Genomic DNA, 27,646 nt, shown 5'->3' with positions numbered 1-27,646 from the left:
ACGTGCAGAACTCCAGCTGATGCTTTGGGTTAGACTTCTCACTCCAAGATCTGCACAAAGTGGCACACACGAGATGTGCTGCAACGCAACGTGGAGCAAGCGGCAAAAGGGAAAAAACAAGCTTCAGCCGGATTGATTCAGGCGTTTTCAACTGTCAATGGTGAAAACGAAACACGCGTTCTGTGGAAACCAGGAGCAAATATTGTGGTTCCCTTGCCTGAAGCTGATATTCAAAGTATTGGCTATGGCGTATGAAGAACAAAAGCCTGGTCAAGGAATTGAATCCCAACAGCCATTCGATTTTGCAAGTCTTGGCCATATCTAACCTTATCACAACGTTAAATCCCAGAGTTTCGTCAACCAGACCGTTACAGCCATGTAACCAAATTCCAATCCTGTACTGATATCAATGGCCAAGAAGTTTAAAGCTTGATGCCCTGGCGTCAAGCTGACACCAAAGTCCCCTTGGGCTTGCATCTCTTGACTCGACATCATTGGATCGCCAAGTTCAAGTCGTTGTTCTCTCAATTGACTTGCAGTAAATTAGCGTTTTGTCTCCTTACCTTACGCGTCAAACAACGGCGCCACTCTACCGGTCAGGTCAGCGTCAGCTCTACGTGGAACTTCCCCTGACTAGATACTCCGTACTGTGAGCCTCAAAACGCTCAGCTCGCTCCAGTTTTCTTCTAGATTCTTTTGGTCATTGTCAGGCGCTTCTTGTGTAGATTACGCGGCGGTAAAGTTGACGCTTTGACGCTTGACCAGTGTCTAGATTGATCACAATGCACAGTATCTCAATTTGTTGGTTCATTGAGTTAGTACTCCAAGTATCACGAGTCTTTCGAGGTCGGATTATCGGCCGCCTGGCTTCTTCTCCACGTGTACATGGATTCTCGGATACGTTCCTATCCCTGTTGCCGTGTATTCACATGAAAACATCAACATTGAGATGCTATTGACTCGGTTTCAGGCTGCATCCTTCTTGAGTAATGGCAATGCAGAAACATATCGTATTCTCAAACCTATTTACGTGAAATTTGTTTCCTGTTGAATGTTTGTTCTCTGAGCTCACGCATGACACCCAAGCTCATCCCTGACACGAGCATGTCCAAGCTCCCATCGTCGTGCAAAAACAGCCATGATTCTGAGTTGTAAATAACCTGAGGATAACATTATCCTCCGTTATTAGATCTTTCTCTCAAGCCAAATTGGACAAATGTATCATTCCAGTGACAAGGACATGCACACTCTAGGTTACAATCTACAATGCAACATCTCCATTGGTTTCCGCCCTGCTCAGATTGCTGCCAAGGTCTCATTAGTAGCCATGCAATTTCACTAAAATTCCAAGATTCAATGAATCGTTTCCCGCTGCACGCACTTCAATGACTTCATCTCTATTTCAGAATGTCTAAACACAATTGGATAGCTTCATGGTCTAGGAAGTCCCTTGTCAACTGACCCCGTTGATGAAACGACCGCACGGCGCCGTCAATGCCTCTCGGAATTTTAATCTCGACCCCGGCAGCACTATCTACTCGGATCGTGTCGATCAGGGTAGACCTCAATTTGATTTCATATTGCAGCTTTTAACCATACATACCTGTATTCAGCTGTGATAGGTCACTAGCCGCCGGCCTCTCAGGGTTCGATATTTCACCGTCAAGGAGACGGCAGATCTTCATTTAGATAAGGATCGTGACAAGATAATCGTTATTCAGCGTCTGTGCTCCAGTTGAGACCGTATTGTTTCTATTTCCAACATCTATTCCCATGTTTCATGGGCGCATATCCGAAAGACACCCGTGAGGCAACCCATGAATGAGTTTCGGTTTCAGCCCCGGTCCTCAAGTCCAGTTCCTTGCGAACACGATCATTGACTAACCATGAGCCACTGCTCTGCTCTTTCAAGCGTCTTCTTTTCAAGACTGTCTCCAGGCGCGGTCTCCCAGAGTGTCTTTCGCAGGCTTTCAAACTCCTCCTTGTCAGAGTCTGTGACTCCCCGAGCAGTCACAAGCCGAAGGAAGTACCACACAGATTCATTCCGCCACTTGAACGAGGCTGCGAGTTTCAATGTCTCGCGAAACACAGGCGATGTTTCGGCAGGTTGCTTGTCCAGCAGGAACATAAGAAATTGCCAGCCAGATATGTCATTGTGATGTGCAAAGCACCACTTTTGCGTAGCGATGATCATGCGTGCTATCTTCTCCTGTGAGCTTGATGATGGCAGGACAAAGGTGTTAACCAGATATCTAGCGTGACACCAGGCATAGTAATTCCGTGGATGTCTTTCTCCAGATATCATGATTGTTCTTGTGAGGCCATCCTCGGCTGTAACCTCGATATTGTGAAGACGATATTGCTCCATCAACCATCGGCGATGATTCCATAGTGTTGGCGACTTTGTGTGTCGATGAAGCCGACTAGTCAGCAAACTATCAATCAGGTGTTTCTCGAGGTGTAGTTTGTCTTGCAGGTCTTCTTCTCTCCCTTTCCCTCTGATAAGTCGTTTTCTCGTGTTGGCAGCCGTCAGATGCTCTGGATCCATCAACAGAATAACTGCAGTTGACCTCGAGATATCTTCTAACGAAACCCGCTGGCTATCGGCCTGTAACTGTTTGAGAAGCTTCTGCGCCACTATGAAAGCCTGTACGAGTCGTAATTTTGGTGTGGCCACTGCATTCTCTTCTCGTAATACTGATGTATGGGCATCCGGGATGTGGCTTTTACCCAACAACTCGATCTCTAGAAGCTCATTTGAAGGCTCAATAAGGACATCTGAGATCTCTAGAAATACCGAATGATGATCTCCATGTTTCAGAGATTCCTTGAGACTCTTGTCAAGTGCTCGTGACATTGAAATGATCAAAGGAGGCAAAGAGTGAAAAGTATAGGGTAAGCTTGATGGAATCGACGTGGTGTGGAGGGGTTCGATGGAGCTCCATGTGTCGGGGTTATGACATGGCTTGACCACGTTTAACAAACCACCAAAACCAACATCACCATCAACATCACGAGCTTAAACTCAAACCGGTCCAGGACCGAATACACAGTGTACACGCTCGAATCCGATCACCTGTTGCTACTGATACACTTCGACCTCTAAGATGGCCTCCCTTATGCTCAGTATCTTCGTTGTCGAAGTTGTCGTCAACCTAGTCAATACCATTGGAGCCGCCGCAATCAACAACTTGGTACGCTACTCAACCCAGACTGTGTCATATAGCTCAGCTATTAACTAAGAAAGCTCTGGACAATAATCAACTTCCTCCCCGTATCGACAGCAAAGGCTGCAGGCGAGCAACGCAAGCTTCAGGCCGATTACCTCAAGGTCCGACGAGATCTAAACTCTACGAGTAGTCAGGATGAATTTGCCAAGTGGGCAAAGCTTCGCCGCCAGCACGACAAGCTTCTCGAACAGCTGGAGAAGACTAGTACGTCACCATCGTCGTGGAGATCAGGGGAACCAAGAGAGAACTGACAAATGACTACTACAGAGAAAACCAACGAGGCAGCTCGATCCAACTTTGACAAGATCCTCACCGTTCTCCGAGTCGTCGTCACACGCGCACCGCAATACTTCCTGCCCTTCTGGTACGCCACAGAGCCCATGTTCTGGCTTCCTTACGGCTGGTTCCCATACTGGGCGGAATGGATTCTGTCTTTCCCTCGCGCCCCCATCGGCAGTGTCAGCATCGCTTCATGGCAATTGGCATGCACAGGAGTTATCGCGCTTTTCAGCGACTTGATCGTCGGTATCGCTGGTCTGCTCCTCAACGCGAAGCAGGCCAAGGAAGCACCCGTCGCAGCCGAGAAGGTCGCCGCGGAGGAGAAGAAGAAGTCATAAGCAAACGGCTGTGATAGATATAGCTAGCGCACATAGTAGAAATATCCATATTTACAAGCAAAGCTTGACTACGATTGGAGATGTATCTCTTAGATAAATTTGACGCAAAGTTCCTCATTGCCGAAGCTGAGACTTTGTAACACGACAGAGAATAACCCTTGGCAGGGTATTTGGGGCTTGATCTAGGCAACATATTGACTCTAGCGACCACGGAGAGATCGCCAAAGCTTCGAAAGTGCCAATGGTAACATGATGATACACTGATGCACGGGGGGAGCGGGAGGCAGTGAATAACGGCGCAAGAGCCATATTATTGCGCTACTGAGCTATGGTGAATATTGCGAGGGGTGTGATTGTAAACGAAAAGGCGAAGAAGAGGATTTGTTTGTGGTGAATGATTGAGGTGAAGAAAGAAAGAAGTTTGCTCAAGAGAAGAAAAATCCGAGGTTTTACGTTGAGAAGAGAGGTCGGCCCCACCAAAAGTTTAAGCCCCCACATTGGCCGACACCTCAGACGCTCGCTGTCCCTCAGGCTTGCAACAGTACCTTAGGCTTGGCGCCACCTTTGCCTTATGAAGCCGTTCCTGAACTGACGTCGTTTATCAGCCTTGTCCAAAACGTGTTCAACTTCAACACCTCAGAACCAACAAAGGAACACGACCATTTTGGTTTGATATTCGCCATAATGGCGATCCCATGGGACTCGTAAGTATATCTTCTAGCATTAAACTTTGTCCTTGTGACTTTATTCTTCTTGATAGCCACTTACACATCCTGTACAAACAACAACTAACCTTAACCAGTATCCGATCCCTCCTTATCTTCTTTGGCCCTATACTTTTACCAAAGGCCATATCATACTATCGATCCGTCAAGGCCTCTTCGCAAGCTCGACATGCGCCCATAGTTCCCGTGCCGCCCAAAGTCCGCGTTGCGCTGGCTCTCCTGGCCTTCCTAATCATCAGCTACATCCTCAAGACATTACCGCCGTTCGCACCCGAAAACCTGTTCCTTGCGACCCAAAGCCGTCTCCAGATCCCGGTCGATGTTCTATTCAACCGTGTTGCAGTTGGAAGACCCGACAATGTTCTCACGAAGCAAGACGAAGCGCTGAGGGGCAGATTTGTCAACCTCGAGAGCCGACTGCTATACTTGCAATTTGGACCTGAAGTGCTCGCGAACTGCCCGTTCTGCACTTCGGAAGAGCCAAAGACATTCTTCTATTATGCTCTGCCACAACTCCTGTGGCCTCATATCGCAAACCTCTTCGCCATTGCTTTCGTTACAAGTCCAACATTCACGGGGCGAGCTGGTTCCCAATGGCGACCAAAGGCTACAATGGCTGCCATGACCATTACCGCTCTCGATATTTACTTTGTCAACTCTTACAACTACCAAGCCAATGCACGTGCTCTGCGTCTGTCGGAAGTTGACTTCTTTTACTGGACTGCTCGAGTCGCACGCCTTGTGACCCTCGCAGCCTTTGACGCCGCTCTAGGCTGGCTTCTGTATCTATCCGCTACGAACCGCGCCTTCGTTGAGCCTCCCTCGCCCGTGGAGCGCATTGAGGCAACCTCACGTGCTCTTCTCACAGTGAAGAGCAAGCTTAGTGCTCTCGGTATTGTCAAGAACACTGCGCTGCGCGATGAAGACCTCCGATCACGAAGCCATGCCTACTGGAGTCACGAAGTGCGCCTCATGGGCGAGGTTATGGAGGAAAGGGAGGTTGTGGAGGGAGTCAACGATGCATTGACTAATCGCATTGACGTGGCGACCATAACGAGGGACGCTGAAGGATATGCACAGAATGTATTGCACTCCTTGCGTGGAGAAACGGCAGAAGACGATAGTATCTAATCCGTCCTCTTGCGTATTATCCCAACCCTTCTTTATAAAGAGCTATTCTTACATAGAGGTCTATGACCGTTGAAATTTGGCTTGAATAACCATGAAAACCATATCTCATCCTTTCTCTTGTAGCAGTCGAGCGTGATACTCTCCCCGCTCTCCCTGAAACATGCACTGCGTCCACTCCAAACATGCATTTAGTGTAATTTCCACATCGTAATTTCAACATTAGCTCTTAGACTCCGGCCTTGTCGATTCCGGCCTCACTGGTCCCGTTGCAGCACTGCTAGTGCTACCCTTTCTACTTGGTGTTTCTAGAGCTCCCTCCTGTGCGCTGCGCTCTAAGAAGTTTGCCCATAGCTCAGATAAAGACTCTTTGTCTTTGGCAGATGTTGACTCGTTGAAGAGATCGGTGTTGAGAGATGGTGAGCTTGGTGTGCGTGTGAATGGTGACATGGGTAGGCGGAGAGAATTAGATGATGTGCCTGGACGAGCGAGACCGGCCTGCTCTCGCTGCTCGTCAGTCCAGTTGAGATAGCCAGCCATGACTTGAAGGACCTGGAAACGTTTGGCGTCACCACGGTCTAGCGTGAGGAAGTGGAGGAGATGGTTTGTGACGATTTGTCTAGCCGTAGTTAGTACAAAGGTTTCATATGAGTTGTCGTATCTTAGACATACCTGTCAACATTGTCTTCCGGCTTTGTCTTCTTGAGGTACCGCAGTGCCTTGGTCAAGTGGTCATTCAACACAATCGCCTCATGCCTCAACTTTCCAATGAGAAGGTTCTTCTCCTTGACCTCCTTCTCATAAGGCGCTGTTCGCTCAAGCTCCTGTGAGAGTGTTTGCTTGGCTTCTTCAGCTTCCTTTGCGCGGGCATCGGCTTCTTGCACCTGTTTCTTGAGAGCTTGAACTTGCGCCTCGGTAGTCTCGACCATATCGCGAAGCTCCTTCTTGCGAGCATCTTGGATTTCGCGGAGGGCGTTCTGTAGGTTTTCGATAAGTGTCATTTGACTCTCTCGCTCTGTAGTGGCGCTCTCGTAGTTTTGTCGTAGGATAGTAACTTGTTCCTCAAGTTCCGAGACCTTATCAACCAAGCTCTCCTTGATAGATCGCTCTTCCATGGCGATAACCTCCCATTCGCCCATGGCGTTTGCGGTAGTCTCCATCTCCTCCTTAAGATGTTGGACATGTCGGACTAGTTCTTCCTTCTCCTTGCTCCAGTTTTGTGCTGATAGGTTGTTGCGACTTCGCAGAGTGTTGAGCTCCCTGGTCGCATCTTGTAGCTCCTCCTTGAGCTTGGCGACATCGTCTCCAGACGATACAGCATTATTTCTTAGTTCCTCATTCTCTGCCTCGAGCTCTTCTATGCGCTCTTTGCTTTCTTCGAGCTCTGCCTTGTCGCGCTTAAACCGGTCGCTCAGCGTCTGTTTGATCTTCTCAACTCGCCCGAGAAGGGTCTGGTATTCCTCCTCGGCATTCTCCTTGGCGGCATTGCTCTCCTCTAGATCGCTCTTGAGCTGTGTGACTTCATTGCTGTGTGTCTCTTGGATGTTCTCGAGCTGCTTCCGTAGCTGTTCGACCTCGGCCCGCAAGGCCTCTCGTTCCTGGCTCATGGCTTCTAGCTTGGCGGAGGTATCTGTATCGTCGGGCGTTTCCTTTTCGCCATCAACTGGAGGGGGTGTGAGCCCGTTGCTCTGAGCCTTGGGCTCTACGGCATGCCCGTTACTGTGGACAGGGGGAGCTTCTTCGTTTACGACTTCGTCTGCATTGACTGCGTCTGCATCTGCATTGACTGGAGTTTCCTGTGGAGTTGATACATGTCAGCGCGCGCGCAATTGTATGATAGATATGGGAGGTGAGCATCATAACTACGTACGGGCTGAGTGGGTGTCTCGGGCTCGTCTTCGAGGGTCTCTTTATCTGAACCCTGCTGAGGGTCTGAACTACCACTAACAGGTTGCTCAGCAGCCTTGTTCTTGTTGGCGTTCTTCTTCTTCTTGTTGTTCTTCTTTTTTGACGACGACCCTGCACGAGTAGGAAGCGAGGCCCCATGGGTTAGGACACGTTCTCGAATCTCCAATTCCACGTCAATTGGCAGGGGTAGGGATTGCACGCACCTGAATTCGTCGCCTGGGTCGGGTTCGCTGCGACGGTGGAAGACATGGTGAGTTTTTTAGTCTGGATAGAGCATCCAGACCCAGATCTAGAGGTTCGTTCAATGTAATGTCGTGCAGATAATCCTAGCGCCTGTGGGTGGATTATAGGTAGGTTGCTTTAAGAGGAACGAACAGACGGGAATTGGATGTTTGGTACGTGTCAGTAATTACTGACCCTCCCTCGTGTAAGGTTCCGTTGGTAGGTGGTCAAATTGCATGTCAGCAGCCACCAGCTGACGTACTTGACCTGGTGGAATTTAGTGGGCTTGGCCTGGAAGTGCCCTGGAGTTAGTTCCGAGTCGTTTCAACGGCTGATCTTCCGGGCGAGGTCGGCTCCGAATTGTCGGCCGGCTACTACTGTAGGACCATATCAGTTGCATGAGTATATGAATTTGATCATGAAAATATTCTCTTCGCTTTTAAACGCCAATGGCCGACTATGTGATATATATTGTAGCTGCTGTTCACGTACCTGGGAGGATCTGGACTCGAGAATGGCTTCCAATCACTGACTACAATCACTGACTGAGGATGGTTCACTACTGATATCTATATAATGGAACAGTAACTCTCGCCTCAGCTCTCTCTGATTCGGTGTATGGATTCCTTTCCAACACTGCCAATTCTGTGCTACAGTTATGAGGACAAGATGTTCTTTTCTGTTCCTGTAATAGTGAAACATCTTCCTTTGCACTGACTCACTTATCAGGAACTTTGGTCAGTATCATGTGCCATAAAGAATGACTCCTGTGATATGTCTGATCAAAATAAAGGGGATTTGATTACTCTGTGAAATCAGTATGGCCCATTTGTGAACCTCGATTAGTTGGTTCCTAAGTATACAGCGTTCCATGTAAGAGACGCAAACACGAGCATTAGTAAATTGAACTCAAGATCTATGTAAGATATACTCCTCGATGAGAGCTGAAACTGACTGAGATATGAATTCAAGGCGGATTCAGATATCCTTGTAACAAATCAAGTTGGTTAACTCTGAGTATCTTGGACGGCACAAACAGCTGGAAAAGATGCTCTGGTTGAATGTTCAGGTAAATCGGGCTTAGTCATATTCAAGTGGATCCTCACGATGCTATTTTCTCATCTGTCTCACGCGTCGAATCTCGTTTTCTCTTCTTCACATATTTTTACCCTTCGCAATCACATTTTTGAAAAAGACCATTGTTTTCCGTGGCTTTTTCGCGATCGAGCGCGAAGTAGACTATAACCGCCTTTCATAATCCCATTGCTTGCTCTTTTATCTCCTATGAGTGCTATGGGTTCGCTTATGTGCGTACATATATATCATCATTGAAATCCTTTTTGTAGTAAAAAGAAGAAGCGCGCGACTGATGATCCAAATTGCATTCGTTTCATTAAACATGGATCTTTTTGTAACTATGTCTATGCCGCTTTAAAACTCCGAAACCCAAGTGAATTGAACAATTCCGTACTCAATCAAGCCTTTGCCTTTCGGCCCTTGCCTGCTTTTGTTGCCTTGCCCTTTGCGGCTTTGCCCTTGGCCTTGGGAGCTGGCTTTTCCTCGGTAACAATCTCAGTCTTCTCCTCGACAACTGTCTCGACGACCTCAGCGGGCTCCTCAACCTTGGACTCCTCCTCCTTCTCAGCGGGCGCATCCTCAACGGCCTTGGTCTCGCTCTCTCCGTTCTCAATAGCAGCGGGAGCTGGCACGTCCTTGATCTCGGGGGCATCGAACTCGTAACCGAGCTCCTTAAGCTTAGCAGCCTTCTTTGCGCGCTTAGAGTTCTCCTTTGTAACCTTGTTCGCCCATGCAGACTCGGTCAAAGGTTTCTCAAGCTTGTGGCCAGCCATCTTGTTCCAGGGGACCTTCTTGAATCGTCGGTTGGCACCCTTGAACAAATCATCGCGAACTTGCTCCTTGGGGATCATTCGGCACTTGAGTATGTGACCGAACAGAAGGTAGTTGTCCATGGTCTTGCACACGATCTCAGCGGTAGAGGCCTCCTCGAACTTGACGAAAGCGTAGTGCTTGCTGGCACCAGTCTTCTTGTTTCGGGAAAGTCGTAGCGCAACAATGGGGCCAAACTGCTCGAAGTACTGTCTCATCTCATGCTCGTAGAAACCGTGGGGAATGCGGCCGATGTAGATAACCCCAGCTTCCTCGTCGGAAGCCTTGGCGGCCTTCTGAACCTCCTTGGAGACCTTGGGGATCTTGCCGACATCCTGTCCCTGCTTGAAGCTAGAGTCGCCCTCGGTGATATCCTCGTCGTCAGAGTCCAGCTCCTTCACGATCGCCTGAACTTCCTTGCCCTCCTCAGCGTCAGAATCGGAAGACTCATCGGGGATATCGAGTGTGGTGGTTTCCTCCTCGACGATCTTGACTTCCTCGGACTTGCTCTTGGACTTTTGCGCCGGCTTGGTATCGGCCTTTTTTGTGACAACAGTCTTCTTGACAGACTTTTGCTTCTTCAGCGACACAGGTGACGCTTCCTCGGGGGCTGTAAAAGCTGTGTTAGCGACACAAGAAAAGCTATATCGTGGGCATTATGTCTCTACCTTTTCGCTTAGGCTGGGCAGCTTTGGCAGCGCTGTTAGGCTTCTTGATGTCCGAAACGGCTAAAAAGAGTCAGCGCATGAAGATCAATGACTCTCAAGTTACTTACACTTTCGCTTTCTCAATTCTGGGGCCATTGTATCTGATTTGGTTGTCTTGTTGCTAGATACTCAAAAGCTAGACTCCCGCAGAAAAAGATGCGTGGGCCATTGAAAAAAATTGGGATTCTGCCATGTCTGCTCTGGGCGGTGAAGAATCGCGTGCACTATCAGTTTATCGTAGTGGGGTTTGGGTCCTTTCAGCGGCTTGGTCCACTAAAAAGTGTCTGTAGCTTCTAGAGCTTACAACCCGAGCAGCGCTGGGACATACAGAATAAGACGGGATCAATCTACATCACCAACCATTACCTGACAACTCAATTTATATTCTTGACAAAATATTATCGATTCATACTCGAAGCTTATGCTTCTTGCAAACTTAGAGCCAGACGGACAATAACCCTTCGACCTCAGCCATCTGGAACCGAGGCTTCTCAAACAAAGCTTAACAGTTCAATATCCATAACTCTCCATCGTGGCAATCCGACCTTTGATTGCAGAAGATGTCAAAAAAGCAAGAGAAATTGACACAAGAGGAGATATGGGATGATTCTGCCCTGATTGACTCTTGGAACGAAGCCTTACAAGAGTACAAGGTAAGTAAGTTCTCTCTATCGTAAACGGTTACTGACAGACATTCTGCAGAAATATCACAGCATTCATGCTAAGGGCGGAAGTGTACGGGAGTTGGAGCCTCAAAATCGGTAAGTTGAGACCTCAAGAGGTGAGCTTCACTCGGCTAACGAGTGAACGAAGGGCCGAGGCGGAGGCTGAGTCTGGATCTGAGCAACCCCAAGTTACAGAAACAGAAGAGATTGAGTTGGAATCGGGAACAGCAGAACAAAACAAGGTGGGCTTGGCTACGTTGATCTGTGCCATGAGGATCTTGGCTTCATATGCTCAGACAACTAACATGGAAGCTTAGGATATCCCATCATCGCGCAATGAGTCTAAGGAGCCAATCGCGTCTCAAGGGACTCCCTCATTTCCTATACAAACCGTCCTCGGTTCCGGTAAGTCATGATCCTTGAATGGTATTTCTTGTCATATAGGACTAATCAAAACACACAGTCCAGGACGAAAGCCTCAAGAAACTCCTTATGTCATGGTACTATGCTGGGTACTACACAGGGTTGTACGAAGGGCAACAGCAAGCTCAGCAGAAGTAGGATGGTTCGTAAGCGAAGAAACAATTTTACATCCTTGAAACACGGAAGAGCGGTAGTCATCCTCAATTTTGTCAGAGAAAGTCATGGCATACGCATGGGTTCCTCGGTCGGGCTGTTGCCGTTGATGCTACGATGCAAGATCGGCCGCCGATTCACGTGGAAGTGTTCATGGATGGAAGAGATAGGTTCGTGGCGTTTCCGTCGAAACGAGAGGCCTCAAGATGCCAAGGCCAGACTTTAGAGACTTTGCTGTAAGTTCATATCATGTCAAGATATAGCGACCGCAATTTGGGACCCAAGAGACTAGGTAGACTATTATACCAGCGCGAAGGACGGTGCAGGCAGGTCTCTTCTCTTCCTCTGTGGATACACTAGACTACAATATTGCCAGAGTATGGTTATCAGTTAAGCATCCATCCATAGCAACACCAATGATACACGCAAAGTGATTAAGGTAGGTCACATATTAGGTCTCAAGCCCTGCAAGGAGATAAACTTTTTGTCGTCCGAATTATTGTGCCTGGAGGGGTCTACAGCGGATGAGACTAATACTATGTCGATGAAACCTCACCGTTGACGATCAATGGTGAAACGGCCTCGGTGCCGCTCAAACGGCGAGTATAAGCGTATGTATTTAATAGCTTGGCCCTTCTTGGCTTCATCAGAGAGCATCGGGTCGAGTCGGTCGACGATATCATAGTGTAATTGTGGTATAATAGGAGCCGCAGGTGGCTGGGCCTTGGACTCTCAGCACTCACGGAGTAGCCAAGTCCCGTTCTTGGCTTTGTCTGACCTGTCTCTTTGACGTCTCACCACTAAGAAAAGCAGCCCCTGTCAACGATGGTTGATACGACCCTATATAGAGTTAATTAAGCACTTTTAGGCCTATACCGGCCGCTACGTAAGAAACCATCCCAATCATTATGTGTCGCATATTATTCGCTTGGCACTAGCAACAGCGCAAAAGGGTAAAACTCCAAAACACCAAACGTGATCCGAGACGGACCTGTCACAGAGACCACCCCCGCATCAACAAGCGTTTCACTGAGACCTACACCTACAGTGATGATGATCGGATCTAGACAGACCGAAGCGAGCAAAGCTAAGATTCGGCTTCTTCAGCGGCCGTGTTTCGCAAATGTGTTTGAGGGCTTGTCTTTTCCAGGGGCTTACAGGCGTTAAACAGTTTCGCTCGTGAGATGCATTGGATGCCCGGCAAGGTAGCTATAATAAGGCCACAGCAGAACCACGATTGTCAACAAACATCCCATCCCCATATCTCCCTCTACCTCTTTCTCTCTCGATTGTTTCTTGTGCTTCATTCTTTTTGCACTTGAGAATTCCTTTCTTTGAAGGCAGGCCCTCTTCATTATTACTACTTACTTAGTCTCTTAATCGCTAGATCGATCTCATCTCGACTCGACTCGAACATCTCGCAATCTTTATTCCCTTTCTACTCTAATACCCTCAAGTTTTAAAACATCATGAGAGCTTCAACTAGTCTGGCCGTGGCCGCCGCCTTTGCGCCCTTGACCATGGCGCGTTTCCTCGACTTTGCTCAGCCTGAACGACGGGATCACCCGATGCCTGCCGAAGCCATGCCCGCTGAGGCCATGCCCGCTGGACACGTTCTCCCTGTAGAGCTTCTCAGTGGACACAAGAAGGTTGTTTCGGGAGTCTCAAAGACCGAGATCATCATCATCTGGGCGAACCCTGGAGCTGGTGCCGAGACAACCACCATCAACGAAAAGGTCACAGTCACTGAGACCGTCACCAAGGGAGGCGAGGCCGTTGCTACTCCTGTAGCTCCTCAACAGCACACCGTCACTGTTGGCGGTCCAGGAGGTCTGGTCTACCAGCCTGAAGAGCTTCACAACGTCCCCATCGGCGACACTGTTGTCTTTGAGTTCCTGTCACAGAACCACACCGTCTCTCAGTCTGGTTTCGACAAGCCCTGTGCTCTTCTCGAGGGTGGTATGGACTCTGGTTTCATGCCCAACCCCAACAACACCGTTTCTCCCCCTCCACAAGTCGCTATGCAAGTCATGGTTGACACTCCTCTCTGTAAGTGACAAACACGATTACGCCCTGATTATCATACTAACCTTTGAAGGGTTCTACTGCAAGCAAGGCAACCACTGTGGTCAGGGCATGGTCTTTTCCATCAACCCTACTGCTGAGAAGACTCAGGCCAAGTTCAAGGAGATGGCCATCCAACAGAATGGCGATGGCAAGGCTACTCCCATCACAGGCGGCGATGCTGCCCCTGCCCCTGCACCTCCCGCCGAGTCCAAGCCTGCTGAGGCTGCTCCCGCGGCTCCTGAAGCCACGGGAGTTGTCCCTGGAAAGGGTACCATTGGTGGCGATGGCAGCTGTGTGTGCATGGTCTCCTGCTCAGCTGGAGGTTTCCCAGCTCAGGCCCAAGGCATTAACTCATTTGGCGGCCTGGGCGGTAAGTCATCTTCAACTCTTCAATACCATATCAAATACTAACGGATCTCTAGGTGCCATGCCTTACAAGTTGGACAGTGTGGTTTAAGTTGAGCAATGACATGAAATTCTTGGAGGTGTTGATACCACGGACGATTTGAGTTTGAATATGTTATTACTTGAATGTACCATTTATGGGTTTTAGACGACTGGAATTATGTTTGGGTACCTGGCCTAGATGGCTGATAAAATCTTCACGGGTTTGAAGATCGGTTTAGGTAGTTTAATGGGACAAAGCTTTATGGGAGAAATCATGATACCTTGTAACATTTGGTGAAGTTGCTATGTCTGTCATTCACTATGTTGTGAAGTATGTGCCTTTCATGTATCACAAGAAAATAGACATGTCAACAAGAATCACAGAGGTAATGATAGTCTCTGTTTCCAAGTCCATGGTACAACCTTTATAGTACAGTATTATAAACCCCTAAGGGTAACCAACCTTATCCTTACTCCTGAGACAATGCAAAACCACGCTTTTTATCCATTTCCTTATGCCATCCAGTCTATTCCAGATTCCATCCATAAAATTAAGTTCCGCCCATCTCAAGATCTGGATCAACCTCTGTTCCTAGATCTCGGTCCTCAACAAATCGACGTCCAACGAGTTCGTCAGGTAAATATGTCTGCTTCACCTGCCCATCACGGTAGTTGGGTGGATACTTGTACTCAGCGCCATATCCCATGTCACGCATGAGTCTTGTAGGAGCATTTCGCAAGTGTAGAGGTACAGGAAGACCGGCCACACCCGGTTCGCGTAGTGCTGCGTAGGCATTGTTGAGAGCCCGGTAGGCCTTGGTGCTCTTGGGCGCATTACATAGCGCAACAGTGCAGTGTGCCAGCGGTATTCTAGCTTCCGGCATGCCAATTTGTTGTGTGGCTGTGTATGTTGCCGTAGCAAGTGGTAGGAGGGTGTTATCCGCCAGGCCAACGTCCTCAGAGGCAATGACAACCATGCGGCGGGCGATGAATAAGGGGTCCTCGCCGGATTGGAGCATGCGCGCAAGATAGTAGAGTGCCGCATCTGCATCGTTTCCACGGACTGATTTGTGGAAAGCAGAAATAGTATCATAATGTTGATCGCCTGCACGATCGTAGACAAGAGTCTTTGTAAGGGCGGCCTTGATATCTTCTTGTGTGATACCCTCGCGGGTTGTGAGCGAAAGGGCGAGCTCGAGGAGGTTCAAGGCAGTACGAGCATCACCATCCGCAAAGCGTGCCAGGTAGGTCACCATAGCTTCGTCCAATAATGGTGTTTGTGGATAAACTGATTCTTCCTCCTTGATTGCCCGCTGTAAAATGCGGACTACATCCTCTGTTGTAAGAGACTGCAACGTAAAGGTGCGGCATCGGGAGAGTAAAGCATTTGCCACCTTGAAAGAAGGGTTCTCTGTAGTCGCGCCGATAAGCGTCACTGTACCGGCCTCAACAGGCTTGAGGAACACGTCTTGCTGGGCCTTGTTGAAGCGATGAATCTCGTCACAAAAGATTATGGTCTTGCGACCAGTGAGGGCAAGATCGTTCATCGCCTCTTGGAAGTATTTCTTGCACTCGCTGACTCCTGTACTTGTCGCATTGAGTTCGATGAAGCGACTGCCGACCATACGAGCGATACATCGTGCTATTGTTGTCTTTCCCGTGCCTGAAGCACCCCATAGAATCATGGAGGGTACTTGGTTCGACTCGATAAGGGAGCGCAGCACACCATTTGGCCCAACTAGATCTTGTCCGCATACTTCGTCAAGGTTTCGTGGCCGCATTCGTTCGGCCAAGGGCGCAGCGCGTTGTGTCTTGGTCTTCTTCACCACTCTTCCATCCTGCTCCGTATTCGGAGACCAAGTGCTCGTTCCGTTGGCATTCTCGCCGTTGGTCGTCTCTTCTGCATCCTTGGAACTTGCTACTCCATGACCTGGGCCCTCTTCGAAAGTCCTCTTCTTCCCTGCTATAGGCTGTAATGCTCCGTTCACAGGAGTCGCTATTCGCCTCTCAGAGGCAGCTTGTCGTTTTGGCGCGGGCGTAGAGAAGAAGTTGGAAGCGTTTCGTTTTTGAGAGTTACTCTGTGGCGTCTGTGATTGCGGGGGTGTCGGGTCCTTCTCTTTGTCTATGATGAAGCTCTCGCATCCTGAGTCGATGTGGCTGTTGATCTCGGAGGATTTGACAGGCTTGTTGCAGATGGGGCAGTCGACCGCCATGGTCGCTGTAGTCGTGACGATCACCGAATCACAATGGGCGACCTTGGCTTGGTTCGTTATGCGATTTGGTAGTGGACGTTGGGTTGTGATGCGCTGTCATCGGTTGGTTGGTAGATTAGGGTCAGGTCATGCATGGAAGGGAATGAAGCTTGGAAGTTGGAGGTTAAAGTGAGAGCTAGGACTCGACCAAGTGAACAAAATAGAGTGGACCTTACGGTACCTGAACTACCTAACTAAAACGCGTGCAACGAGTCCCGTCCGTGTTCAAAATCGTGGGGACCAATCCCCGAACAACGGGCCGCTCTCGGATCCATATTATCGGTAGCTGTTAGCCTGTACTACTGTCTACCACTGTCATCTATTCTTTGTACAGTTCCACGACATTTCACGACACATTATGAACAGTTTAGAATCAAAAGATGACATTGGTTTATCTTGGCTATGGCGACAACCATGTCAATAGCCCGGTTGACTAAATTGCTAAAAACCCTTCACATAACTCCGTGATAATGCTTCAACGACCACCAATCCCTTGCATGCTCGTTCCATAACGCCAGTGCCGCCAAGCCGATATATATTTGCATCTCAATGCTGTACCAATGTTCGATTTCTTTAAGCTGACGTCTTCAGTGACCGCACTTTAGGTGATGCTAGGCTTGTTTCGGCCTTGCGTTTGCCTAGTATTGGTGTGTTTTCTCGGTCCCGTGTTGCTTCTGCATGACATGATGCGTGATATGCTCGGTCGCCAACTAAAACTGTGTCTAGCCATACCCATTCTTGTGCCGTATCAAGCCATTTGTTCTCAAACTTGTCCTGGCAGATTGGACAAACAGTGTTGATACGACGAGAAGCATCGGGAACAAGAATGTACTTTGGCTTAGCAGCCTCGGATGCCTTTGAGGCCTGAGCGGCAACATCCTCAGTCGTGGGGAGGTGGTCAACGTCGACGGCTTCTCTTGACTTGAGCCAGTCCTGTAGTGTTGTCAGTAATTTTGTATTTTGAGGAGGTAGTGTTGTGACTTACGCGTTGATCAACGTACCAACTCCGGTGCATGCCTCGCTTCTCGGCCTCATTGGTTCGCTGGTGGACACGGAAATGCCAGTCCATATGAGCAATCTTCTGCTTCTTTCCAACTGGATCGTCTCGAAACCGTCTACCACACTGGGTGCAAGGCTGGCCCAGGTCGTTATGTAGCGCCCTGATTAAAGAAGGCTGACATGGTTGTTTGAGAGCGGCCACATTGATACCCCCTTGTACTGGAACTGGCGTGGGCGTTCCTGAAGGAGCAGGAGGGAGTAAGCCTGACTTTCGTAGTTGATCAAGGAGACTCCAAGGGGCTGCATTTGCTGCGGGCGCTGGTGCTGGTGCTGGTGCGGGTGTTGGTGTCTGGGACATCGTAGGCATTGGAGTCATACCAGGTATCGTAGGTATCGACATTGCTGGCATAGGGGCCATGGCCGGCATTGCAGACATGTTTGGCATAGGTGGCTTTGGCGGTTCAGAACGAACCTGAGGAGGCTGAGGAGTTGGTGTTGAGCTCGAAGGTGTAGCCGACTTTCTTGCCATCAAGGCGGCCAAGGCTCCCGGGCCAAAGAGCGCATCAAGCGTCACACCTTCTTGCGCCGGAGCCGGAGCTGCAGACGGAGGAAGGGCTACGGACACTGGAGGCATAGGGCGTGCTTGAACGGGCACAGGAGGAGTAGGTGCAGGCCTTTGAGTCAGAGGCGCCATCATGTTTACGGCAGCAAGTTCAGTTACTCGTCTCTTAATGAGCTCAAGCTGATCCGGAGGCAAGCTAGTGCTGTTCACAACGCCCTGCAGCTCATGAAGTGCTCTTAATCTAGTCTGAACATCAACATTTTGGGGATTGCGCGAGGCTTCCGCCTGCGTGGCAACAATTAGATTCCGAATGTCATTGCTCAATGACTGTCCTCCATTTGAAGTGTATTGCTGGGCTGGATGGCCTGGAGGGTATCTCGTCCCAGGCGGTGTCGGAGTATCACGATGAGGCACGGCAGATCGCGGTCGCCCAGGCATCAATCCCGCTTGGGGCATGCTTACGGCGCGTGCCTTCAAGAGTGCATTCTCAATAGGACGCACCAACTCGTGCGAAAAGACGGGCCTGCTGTCCATTGACCCAGGGACAGGCTCCTTCCATGTTCTAAGCATCTCCTCCATTTTTCGACGAACTGGTTGATCGACTACTGCATAAGATTCCATAAAGGTCTTGAACAGATTGCGGCCGAAGTAGAGGGTGTATGGTGTGCCGACATTTTTCACGATCGAGTCGAGTACATACAGAGCTGGAAGTTTCTTGTTCGGTGGCGCCTACGCGTAAATTAGCATTAGATCGGATTGAATTGTTCGTGCGCATTCATATTGCACATCGCGATTCCAACTTACCTTGAGGATGTGTTGTTGCAAAACTTCGGCGATAGCTAGGGCATGTTCAGTATTCTCACGAGCAATGACTGTCAGGTTGCTAATCTCGAAGCGCATGTTAGAGGATAGGTCCTCCAAGGCCATGCGGTAATCCTCCGCCACCTCGGCAGAGTCTCCAGACATGATGGCGGTGATGGAGACGAGCGCAACTGGTCGTGTGAGGTAAAGTGATGGTGATGGTGATGATTGGGCTAGGCACAGGTCAAGCTTAGTAGCGATAGGCTACGGAACCCGCTGGTGTCGGGTCTGGAACAATAATTGCGGATGCCTGAGGCTCCACTCAACAATAGATCTGGTACGGAGTAGGAAGTCGCGATTCAAATGCAAGAAAAAGCAACAAAGAGATGGGTTTCTCCCGAATGAAACAGGCCAAGGAAAGAAGGCAGCTAATAAAACGGTTCCCCTGAAATGCACAGCTACTCCTTGATCAATTTTTGTACCAAAAGTCTTTATTGTTGCGCAAGGAGTGTGAGTTCTTTGTATTGACTAAGTACTGATAAATAGGATGGATCTGAAGTAAGAAGAGGGAAGGAAAAGCGAACAGCATGTAATGGATGTCAAGTCTCCTTTAATAAATCCGCGGTTTTCTGGCTTTACGCCCTCAGGCATTCGTTTGTTCCTTATCGGCTGACAAATAAAGTCGGGCAATGTGCGTGCTACGCCACGAGGTTATCGTGTCAGCCAAGGGCTCTGAACTTTAAGGCCTCCAAATGTAAACTTAAACTGATAGAAATTCCACCACGGCCTACTGAAACCTCGATTCTCTACAGTACTATCTGTGCATAGCCACTTTAATATAAGGGCTGTTCATAGCTTGAGAAACAGTAGGTCAAGAAGAAACAAGTCTCTGCATAAATACATGAGCCTTCTGAATATTAATCTTAGAAACAAATTTGAGTTTGAATATGATTTTTTGAACTGGTTATAAAGACAGTTTGACAAGATGGTATCCCTGCTAGCAAACAAATAAAAAAGCCACAAATCCAAAACGTGGTATCGCTGACTCCTAATGCCTTAACGCCCTTCTACCTTTTTTCCTTCGCGCACGCAACCTTTGCAGTAACAACTTTCCGAGTTGCACTGTACATTCTCCTTGTTCTTCACAGTCTTGTGGACCGTCTTCGCGGCCTGTGCCGATTGCTTCTTGTCCTCCGCTACTTTACGCGCTTTCTCCTATTTGCGCGCCGGCCCTTCCTAGAATCGAGACATGTGCGCCTCCGAGTACATGCTCGGGCTATGCGGGCGAATATTCATGGGGTGCAGGGCTGTATCTGGGCGACGAACTTCGGGGACGATGGGACTACGGCGGTCCTCGCCAGAGTCGTATGAGTGCCGATTGAGTGAAGAGGGTTCTTGATGCTCATAGTGAGGGGGAGGAGGGGCATTGCGCTCAAGATCACGCTCACGAGTGATAGGTTGACTTATGGTAGGTCGTCGGGGTGTGGACTCGTTCTTCCTGTCCCAAAAGAATCTTTTGAAAGTATTCTGAGGTCGATCTTCATTAGTAAATGATGCGCTGTAGTTAGACTGGGGTTTGCCGAACGATTCATCGTCCGCGAGGGATCCATTGGACCGAATCTTGCGAGCATTGACGTTGACACCTCGGAAGACGAAAGTGCAGATGAGGTTCGTAAGGCCGAAGGTGGAGGTCAAGATGCCAGCGGACACGATAAGTCGCCAAAAGGGAAGACCCAAATGCTCGCTACTATAATCCTCCGAGTTGAGCTTGCCGAGGAGGTTCGTCCCAATCAGTATAAGAGCGATTCCAAGCCAAAAGAGACCGTGTTCATCGGAGAAGACGGGCCAATGGTTGGCGAAATACGCTTTGCAGAAGGGCAACTCGGAAATGACGAGGAATATGGTGGCTGAACTCAGCATCGCGAGAGAGAGAGCCTCGAAAAAGAACCAGCCTTTGGAGGTGTCGATCTTGATGATGAGGACCCAACAAGAGGCAGCGGCGGCTAGAAGGCTGATGATCGTGAAAACACGCAGGATCTGGAGAATGATCATGCCTGGGCCCCAGGCTCGCTGACCAAATCCGAACATGGCGGGCGATGGCGTATTTAGTAGGTAGAAATGAATGAAATGTTGTTGAGTTACGACTGAAGGTCGAGAAAATATCGAGATGAAGTTTTGATAAGGAAGGAAGAAGGCTAGAGGAAGTGGTTAGACGACGACTTTCTTGTTAAACGTAAGGTAGGTAACTCAAGGACTTACTTTGAAGTAGCAAAGCGTGATATTTGAGTTGTGTAGAAACTTTTGAATCGAAGTTATAGTCACGACAGTGAAGTGAAGTTTGTCGGGTGTATGTAAGTGAACGTTATCAGTGAGTTGGTTTATAAGTGAGTCGAAGCTTGCACAAATGAGAAAGTGTATGTGATATTGGAACCAGTCCGAACAGTCAATAGGTGAACAAGAGGAAGTCCAAAGAATAGAAGGTTTAATGATAGGAAATAGGTCAATGAAGGTGATTGAACACCATTGTTGGGCTTTGAATGAACGAAGAACAATAGGAAATGGGGAGGGGTTTGCCACCTGAACAGCTGGCACAGGCAGACTTTAAGAGCGACTGCATATGCACACAACAGTCACACTCTTTGTTGGAAACGATGCTACATCAGAACAAAACTTTGGTTGGCCCCTGCATGCACCATCGACCAAGCGAAGCCGTGGTTTCTCATCATGGCATGGATGTGAAGCTGGAGAGCCAACCAAAAGGGAGGCGACTCACGGTTCGATCGTTTCCCGCATCGAATCGCGTCAACGATTTACTCTGATGCTGGGCTCCACTCGGGTAGTCAATAGTGTCAGAAATGCAGAGAACCCATCAGCGCTGCCGTCATGGCCGCTGTATCTGGCCGCGAGCTGCTGCTATTCAGACTCGGTTTCAGCGGTTCCTTGCTCTGTGTGGAGGGCCCCGATGGGCAGCAACAGGTCGCAGCGACTCAGACCAGTCGACCCAGGTCAGCGCCTAAGTCTGGTGCTCGTGCGATTTCATCCGCAAGCGCTGTCGTCCTGAACGTTGGGCGCCATCGCTGGATGGTTTGTTATATTTGAATCTCAAGACCGGGGTTGAGATGGAGCACGATTGGCTGTGCTGTGTCGAAACGTTGTTTCAGGCCTTGCACTACGAGCCGGGGCTCTAAGTGGGCCTCAGGGCCAACGCTAAGTGGCCAATGAAGTGGTCTCCACTGAAATACAGAAGACCAGAGGCTTCATGATGGATGGAATAAAAGAGAGTTGGAGTCATCAAATGCAGAGAATTGGTTCATTAAATTGTTCAGACAAGTATAAGTGGCACCGGTAATGCAGGATGGGGATAATACTGTTAAAGAAATACGCTGGTTCTGTATCCTGTACGGTAAATGCTCAACCAAACAATCTAAGGGGGAGTTCATCATCCGGACAAATACTAAAAACTAACTCCAGCTCAGCCAACTTCTGCAAAGCTTCCCTCATTTTTCAGCTCACTCAAGCAAGCCCCCAAAAACAACCCGGATCTCGTTTTCGTATGCTAGGGTCGCTTATTGCTAGGCCAAAGACCCAGCCAGGCGCTTGTGCTCTATCAAACGGAAACTTAGCCGCGATGCTATTTTTGACCAACCAGGTGTAAGCGCCGGTGTTAGAAATAGCATCTCGTAGGGCTGTTAGTGTCTTGGTTTACAATTCTAGTGAATCTGACTGTGATAAACGAGTTGAGTTTATTTGTGAAAGCTCTAATTTACTCAAGTATTTCGTCATTCGTTGCTGTAACGTCAGATCGTTCAGAGATAGATGCGCCCATTAATAGAAATAGGTGCGGGTCACAATAAGCGTTCTGTTTCCCTCCAGTCTGAGCCCAACTTAGAGGCTCGACCTTTCAGTTTACCCTGTATTTACTGCCAGGTCCCACAAAGGACACAAGGAACTACCAAGGGAAGCCAGTTTTGTTAATGAAATTAAATTAAAATCAACTTATACACTTGTCTAATGTCTAAATAGCTTCGGGTAGGTTACAGGGAATGTAAAGAAGTAGCCTCTCGGGCCGTATTCCAGAGTCACTTTGTGTGCATACTGAGTAACGTGGCCCTGGAACCAGCAAATTGTGTTAATGAGTATGTTGATGTCGATTCTTTGTAACGATGCCAGAAGTGATGGATCGTGAATATGCTATCCGCCATGTAACGCCTGAAATCGAACCTGAAAACGCCGTAACCATGCTGTTTCGTGTATATATGCCCTTAATCATCCTGCGTCAGGTCTATAAATCCAACATCGCTCGTCCGAAAAATCTTAGCCTTAACTCCTCTGCGCTCTAGAGCTGCTGTTTCCCTAGCCATCAGCTCATCGCGCTCTTCTGCGTCGACCTCCACCTCCTCGTAGAAACCCATGGCGCTGGCCTTTGGGATGAGTAACTTCTTCTTCCGCGCAGGAGCAGGGCTTGGGGTTGCGTTTCGATCTGGTGGCAAGGACGATTGTTGTCGTTTGTTGGGGGATGCAGAGGAGCGGGAGATGAGGGAGGAGAGGGGAGCAAGATCGGTTGACGAGTCACTATCAAAGTCATCATCGAAGCTCGTTTGAGATCTTGGCTGGTGTTGTTTGGAAGCTGGGAGTGAAGGTTTTGAAACAGAAGTCTGGGAGGAACACGTGTTCTTGGTCTTTTTTGTGAACATGTCCATAGACATTTGTTTCATCTTGGGTGGTTGAGATGACTGAGAAGAAGTCGGTGGGTTTACACGTCTCGCGTTCAACGCCGAGTCTTTCAGCCTTTGCGGAGAACCACTTGACATAGAAATCGCACGCATCGGTTCAGGTAAGTCGCGAGAGGCAGGCACACGAGTCCTTGGCCGCGGCGAAGGCGAAGGGGGAGGCGAGTCTGCTGCACAGGGCGGGCTAGATGTGATAACAATCGCTTGCTGTTCATTTGCAGGCTTTCGTGTCCTAGGAGTCACCTGTGAGCTGGCAAGTGTCCAAGGGGTTGTTGTCTGCCTGACGGTGCTACCCGAGGTTGACACAGATTGCTTACTTGGCTCCAGAGGTGACGGTATTCGCAAGCGGCGGGACGTTGTCGGTCGGATCGGCGAGGTGATGATTTCGTTCTCTTTGGGTAGAGCCTTGGAAGTCACTGTAGAGACAGTATGAGGTTTGCTTGCTCGCACAAACTTGTTAAGCGCCCCAGCAGGCATCCCCGTCTTCGGGCCAGGCTTGGACCTTGTTCCTTTCGTTTTTGGTTCCTTTGCTTGCTGTTTCTTCTTCTCTGCAGCCTTTTGCATCACCTGAGCGTCTGCAAACACCTCTGGTATCCTCGACTTCGCCAATATTTCCAATGCCCAAACACCTTGCCGCCCTGAAGGGTTAAAAGGAGCCGGCTGCCGTTTCGCCGTGGATTCCTCGATGTTCTCCGCATCGTCGATTTCGTCATCGCTGTTCAGTGCCAGTCCACCTCGAGCTTGCACTATCTTTTCATCTTCCTCTTTGGATAAGTCGATGGGCACAATTTCGCTTGGAATATGCTGTATGCGAACTTGCGCCACCAAGTCATTCTTGAGATCGGACCTGAACCCTGCGATCCCTTTGACGTAGTCTGCGTTGTCATGTCGTTCTAGAGCCTGTAACTTTTGGACAAGCACTGCATGAGAAAGCACCTTTATGAACTTGAGAGCGCCAACTCGGTAATCCCAGCCAAAGACCTCTCTCGTAAACTCTCTTAGGTCTTCAAACTGGATCTCTCTTTTCAGATGAACCTTCTCTCGGATCTCGTCTATACTTTCTCCTGGGGACACAACAGGATGTGTATAGTAGCGTAGAACCTTGAAGTCTGGGAAGGTTTCCGGTATCGCCAGGGCCTTGTTCTTCCTCTTGAAATGACCACTCTCGTTGGTGCGAAGCTCATGTATCAAAGAATTCCTCCAAGCCGCTGTCCCTTCTTTGTCCACCGCCTTCAGGCGACAGAGATCTCGGCCAAAGCCAGCTTTGGCAGCCTCAACAGCCACTTTGATGCCACAGCCGGGGAGCCCATTAGGATCATAGTCGCCGCCGCTCATCAAAGCAACAAGAACCATGCCTTCGCGATCCAAGCCATGTTGGTCAAGCTTCATCTTCTCCGTATCGAACAGAGAGACGTGCGTCGGTGTTGTGTCGCGTTTCGATGCTGGTGACCACTGACGTAGCATTTTGGTGCATCCAAACATCAGAGCGTCAACATCTTCTGTAAGAACCATGTCTACGACGCCATGTTTCTGCAGCAGAGCGCACTCCGCCTCAGCTTCTCCAGGCGCATCATGGGTGTTGCAGCCGAATAGTCGAATTAATCGTTTCGCTTGTGCATTCGCGAAGGAGTCGCCTCGACCGGATTTCTTGTTGCGCTTGATCGCAGGCTTGTATGGACCGTCGAAGACAAAGATGGGCTCGACTGGACATGCCAGTAGACGAACGAGTCGGTAGAATAAAGTTCGAATTTCGGGATTCGTGCCGCCTGACCGTTGTTAGAGAAGCGCCCCAGTATCTCAGTGGCTGTGGTATACCTTGCGCCGCCTGATTTTGAAATTGCCAAATCGCAATATCAATTGCTATTCGTAAAGGCCGTCCCTGCTTCTCTAGTGACTCGGCGGCGAGTTTCAGTAAGGCCACTCGTTCGCCTTCGCCCACCTCTTGGTAGATCCTGGAGATGTTAGCCCGGTTTTCGGCATTACATAACAGGAGATTCTTACCCTTTGATACCCATTTGAACATCAGAAAGATCTTGAAGCAATGAGCTTCAAGCACTCTCCTGATTCAATAGTCGATGATGTAGGTTGGAATTCACGGTTCAAGGTTGCCCCACGTCGCTGCGGTTACCAGAGACCACTGTTTTCTTGGCCAGTGAAGGCGGCAGATCGGCGCTAGAAACGCCGACTTCAAATAACCATTCAACCAACCAGCGTTAAGTGAAGTTACATGGCTACGCCCTGACCAGGGGCATCTCATCGCCAACATCGAACAAAGGGAAGAAGCAGGAAACGCAGAAGAATTCATCTCACTCGTGATGGCCTCTGGCGCTGGATCTACACTTGCTCATAGAAGCGTGGCTAGTATCCGTGGAGGTCCTCCTCAGGGGCCAAGTCCAACGACTCCACATACCCCGAATCGCTCGTCTGTTATTTCATCATACGGCTCACCATCGACTATTCGTGCTGATGACGAGTTCATCGTTGTTGAGTTGGGCTCACGCCATATCAGAGTGGGATTTGCGGGCGACACATCTCCCAGGGTGGTTCTTCAATGCAGCCCTGAAGATCAAAGGCGGGCTGGAGACTTTAGAGGCTGGCAGCAGCCGAAACGGTCACCTGGCTTGCAATGGTCAAAGGAACATGAGTTTTGGCGATATGATCTAAGAGATATAGAGCTTGGACTATATCAGGATAAGCTGGAGCGTGTGCTACATGATGCTTTCTCAAAGTTTGTCTATCTTAAATATCACAAGGGACAGTTGCTTACATGCATACAGATACTTGCTCATCGATTCCAGACCACGAAGACTTGGGCTGGTCTTAGACTCTGGGGTACCTTTACCACTGTTGACAGCCACCTTGGATACACTGTTCAGCAGATTTCAGTCACCAACTATCTCTCTCATGTCAACACCGTCCATGTCGGCCATCTCAGCAGGTGTGAGATCCGCCTTGGTGATAGATATGGGTTGGGCAGAGACTGTCATCACCAGCGTCTATGAATACCGGGAAGTCAAGACAACACGCACAGTCCGAGGTGGCAGAGCGCTTTTAGACACACTTTACAAAACCATCGAGCCATTAATACCAGGAGAACATGATGTCACCAAACAAAGAGCACTAGGCTTTGAGGAATGCGAAGACATCATGTGTCGTTTGATGTGGTGCAAGCCATCAGAATTTCGATCATCTCAAAGGCAGTCGACTCAGCTGGAAACAGTTGATGAACAAGAAGAAATCGAGGCTGAGTCTGCGCAAGCTGGCGTTCCAACAGGGGTCGCCCAAATACCCATCAACACAAGTCGTCGTCCAGTGACAGTGGAGCTTCCCTTTGAGAAACTCGCCGAGGTCTGCGACGATACCTTCTTCGACCCTTCAGCAGACCGAGCGACATTTGACGACGATGAATTACCGCTGCACCTGCTATTGTATAGACATCTTTTACAACTACCACTGGATGTACGAGCAATCTGCATGTCACGCATAATGTTCACGGGAGGATGTTCCAATATCTTGGGCATCAAGCAACGAATTATCGACGATCTCACAGCCATCGTCAACAAGAGGGGATGGGAGCCAGTGTTCGGAAAGGTTGTGGACAAGCATCGCAATAGTGCTAGGATCCATCAGCAGTCCAGCACCACTTCTCCTACAGAAGGCTCGCCATCCTCATCACCAGGTGAAGCCGAACAACGCAAATCTCCCAAGAACGCAGCCGATTCAAAGCCAGAGCACGACCCGATAGAAGCCAAGGTTGTACGACAGCGGGCTACGGTTCCACAATTCAAGGGCCAGATCCGAGTGATCCATACTCTTGGTCCATGGATTGGAGGTAGCTTACTCTGTCAGTTGAAGATTCCTGCCATGGCGATTATTGATCGCGAGTCGTGGCTTCTACAAGGCGCCAATGGAGCTTCTCGACCTAGCGAAGTGGACTTCAAGGCACAACACAGACAGAGCGTGCAAGCAGGAGGTTACGCTCGGGGAGGCGGAGGACATCACGGGAACTGGACTCTAGGTGTATGGGGTTACCTGTAGGAGGTTCAACGTTGAGAGATAGATATCATGACATGAAATGAGGATCATGTTGGTGTGGCAGATGAGGTAGGCCAGGTTAGTTAGGCAACCAAATACCCTATTTAGGACGAGATCAACATAATTGGTCCAATTACATGCAATGTTT

General features: G+C 49.2%; 12 protein-coding genes across 12 annotated transcripts; 5 read left to right on the top strand and 7 right to left on the bottom strand.

The window, feature by feature from the left end:
• Positions 1-1,873: 1,873 nt before the first annotated feature.
• On the bottom strand, positions 1,874-2,857 carry FTJAE_857 (prenyltransferase; the record flags this gene model as incomplete). The annotated part of the gene is made up of 1 exon (XM_037355399.1): positions 1,874-2,857. The coding sequence occupies one exon, from the start codon at positions 2,855-2,857 to the stop codon at positions 1,874-1,876; it is 984 nt and encodes a 327-aa protein (XP_037212049.1).
• A 250-nt stretch (positions 2,858-3,107) lies between these two features.
• Positions 3,108-3,847, top strand: FTJAE_856 (GET1; the record flags this gene model as incomplete). Its single annotated transcript, XM_037355389.1, has 3 exons — positions 3,108-3,194; positions 3,248-3,434; positions 3,498-3,847. 3 exons carry the CDS (start codon positions 3,108-3,110, stop codon positions 3,845-3,847), a joined length of 624 nt encoding a protein of 207 aa, XP_037212048.1.
• A 684-nt stretch (positions 3,848-4,531) lies between these two features.
• Positions 4,532-5,703, top strand: FTJAE_855 (chorismate synthase; the record flags this gene model as incomplete). The annotated part of the gene is made up of 2 exons (XM_037355378.1): positions 4,532-4,551; positions 4,650-5,703. 2 exons carry the CDS (start codon positions 4,532-4,534, stop codon positions 5,701-5,703), a joined length of 1,074 nt encoding a protein of 357 aa, XP_037212047.1.
• Positions 5,704-5,922: 219 nt separating this feature from the next.
• Positions 5,923-7,857, bottom strand: FTJAE_854 (RUD3-suppressor of uso1-1 transport defect; the record flags this gene model as incomplete). The annotated part of the gene is made up of 4 exons (XM_037355367.1): positions 5,923-6,319; positions 6,373-7,496; positions 7,571-7,719; positions 7,812-7,857. 4 exons carry the CDS (start codon positions 7,855-7,857, stop codon positions 5,923-5,925), a joined length of 1,716 nt encoding a protein of 571 aa, XP_037212046.1.
• Positions 7,858-9,305: 1,448 nt separating this feature from the next.
• On the bottom strand, positions 9,306-10,520 carry FTJAE_853 (RNA binding protein; the record flags this gene model as incomplete). The annotated part of the gene is made up of 3 exons (XM_037355356.1): positions 9,306-10,327; positions 10,386-10,445; positions 10,493-10,520. 3 exons carry the CDS (start codon positions 10,518-10,520, stop codon positions 9,306-9,308), a joined length of 1,110 nt encoding a protein of 369 aa, XP_037212045.1.
• A 464-nt stretch (positions 10,521-10,984) lies between these two features.
• Positions 10,985-11,650, top strand: FTJAE_852 (Survival motor neuron 1; the record flags this gene model as incomplete). Its single annotated transcript, XM_037355345.1, has 4 exons — positions 10,985-11,081; positions 11,138-11,331; positions 11,407-11,494; positions 11,553-11,650. 4 exons carry the CDS (start codon positions 10,985-10,987, stop codon positions 11,648-11,650), a joined length of 477 nt encoding a protein of 158 aa, XP_037212044.1.
• A 1,484-nt stretch (positions 11,651-13,134) lies between these two features.
• FTJAE_851 (serine-threonine rich protein) lies at positions 13,135-14,189 on the top strand (the record flags this gene model as incomplete). The annotated part of the gene is made up of 3 exons (XM_037355334.1): positions 13,135-13,714; positions 13,764-14,102; positions 14,155-14,189. 3 exons carry the CDS (start codon positions 13,135-13,137, stop codon positions 14,187-14,189), a joined length of 954 nt encoding a protein of 317 aa, XP_037212043.1.
• A 481-nt stretch (positions 14,190-14,670) lies between these two features.
• Positions 14,671-16,332, bottom strand: FTJAE_850 (DNA-dependent ATPase MGS1; the record flags this gene model as incomplete). Its single annotated transcript, XM_037355323.1, has 1 exon — positions 14,671-16,332. One exon carries the CDS (start codon positions 16,330-16,332, stop codon positions 14,671-14,673), a length of 1,662 nt encoding a protein of 553 aa, XP_037212042.1.
• Positions 16,333-16,944: 612 nt separating this feature from the next.
• FTJAE_849 (mRNA cleavage factor complex component Pcf11) lies at positions 16,945-18,898 on the bottom strand (the record flags this gene model as incomplete). Its single annotated transcript, XM_037355311.1, has 3 exons — positions 16,945-17,304; positions 17,357-18,661; positions 18,737-18,898. 3 exons carry the CDS (start codon positions 18,896-18,898, stop codon positions 16,945-16,947), a joined length of 1,827 nt encoding a protein of 608 aa, XP_037212041.1.
• A 1,071-nt stretch (positions 18,899-19,969) lies between these two features.
• Positions 19,970-20,821, bottom strand: FTJAE_848 (uncharacterized protein; the record flags this gene model as incomplete). Its single annotated transcript, XM_037355300.1, has 1 exon — positions 19,970-20,821. One exon carries the CDS (start codon positions 20,819-20,821, stop codon positions 19,970-19,972), a length of 852 nt encoding a protein of 283 aa, XP_037212040.1.
• Positions 20,822-22,995: 2,174 nt separating this feature from the next.
• FTJAE_847 (DNA repair endonuclease rad2) lies at positions 22,996-25,478 on the bottom strand (the record flags this gene model as incomplete). Its single annotated transcript, XM_037355289.1, has 3 exons — positions 22,996-25,229; positions 25,279-25,415; positions 25,465-25,478. 3 exons carry the CDS (start codon positions 25,476-25,478, stop codon positions 22,996-22,998), a joined length of 2,385 nt encoding a protein of 794 aa, XP_037212039.1.
• A 26-nt stretch (positions 25,479-25,504) lies between these two features.
• On the top strand, positions 25,505-27,501 carry FTJAE_846 (actin-related RO7; the record flags this gene model as incomplete). Its single annotated transcript, XM_037355278.1, has 3 exons — positions 25,505-25,543; positions 25,710-26,401; positions 26,457-27,501. The coding sequence occupies 3 exons, from the start codon at positions 25,505-25,507 to the stop codon at positions 27,499-27,501; spliced, it is 1,776 nt and encodes a 591-aa protein (XP_037212038.1).
• Between the last annotated feature and the right edge of the window lie 145 nt (positions 27,502-27,646).

The sequence above is a fragment of the Fusarium tjaetaba genome (assembly GCF_013396195.1).
Source record: "Fusarium tjaetaba strain NRRL 66243 chromosome Unknown NRRL66243_c0000020, whole genome shotgun sequence".
NCBI lineage: Eukaryota > Fungi > Ascomycota > Sordariomycetes > Hypocreales > Nectriaceae > Fusarium > Fusarium tjaetaba.
The sequence above is the reverse complement of the archived record's forward strand: the minus strand, read 5'-3'. Positions and strand labels throughout refer to the sequence as shown.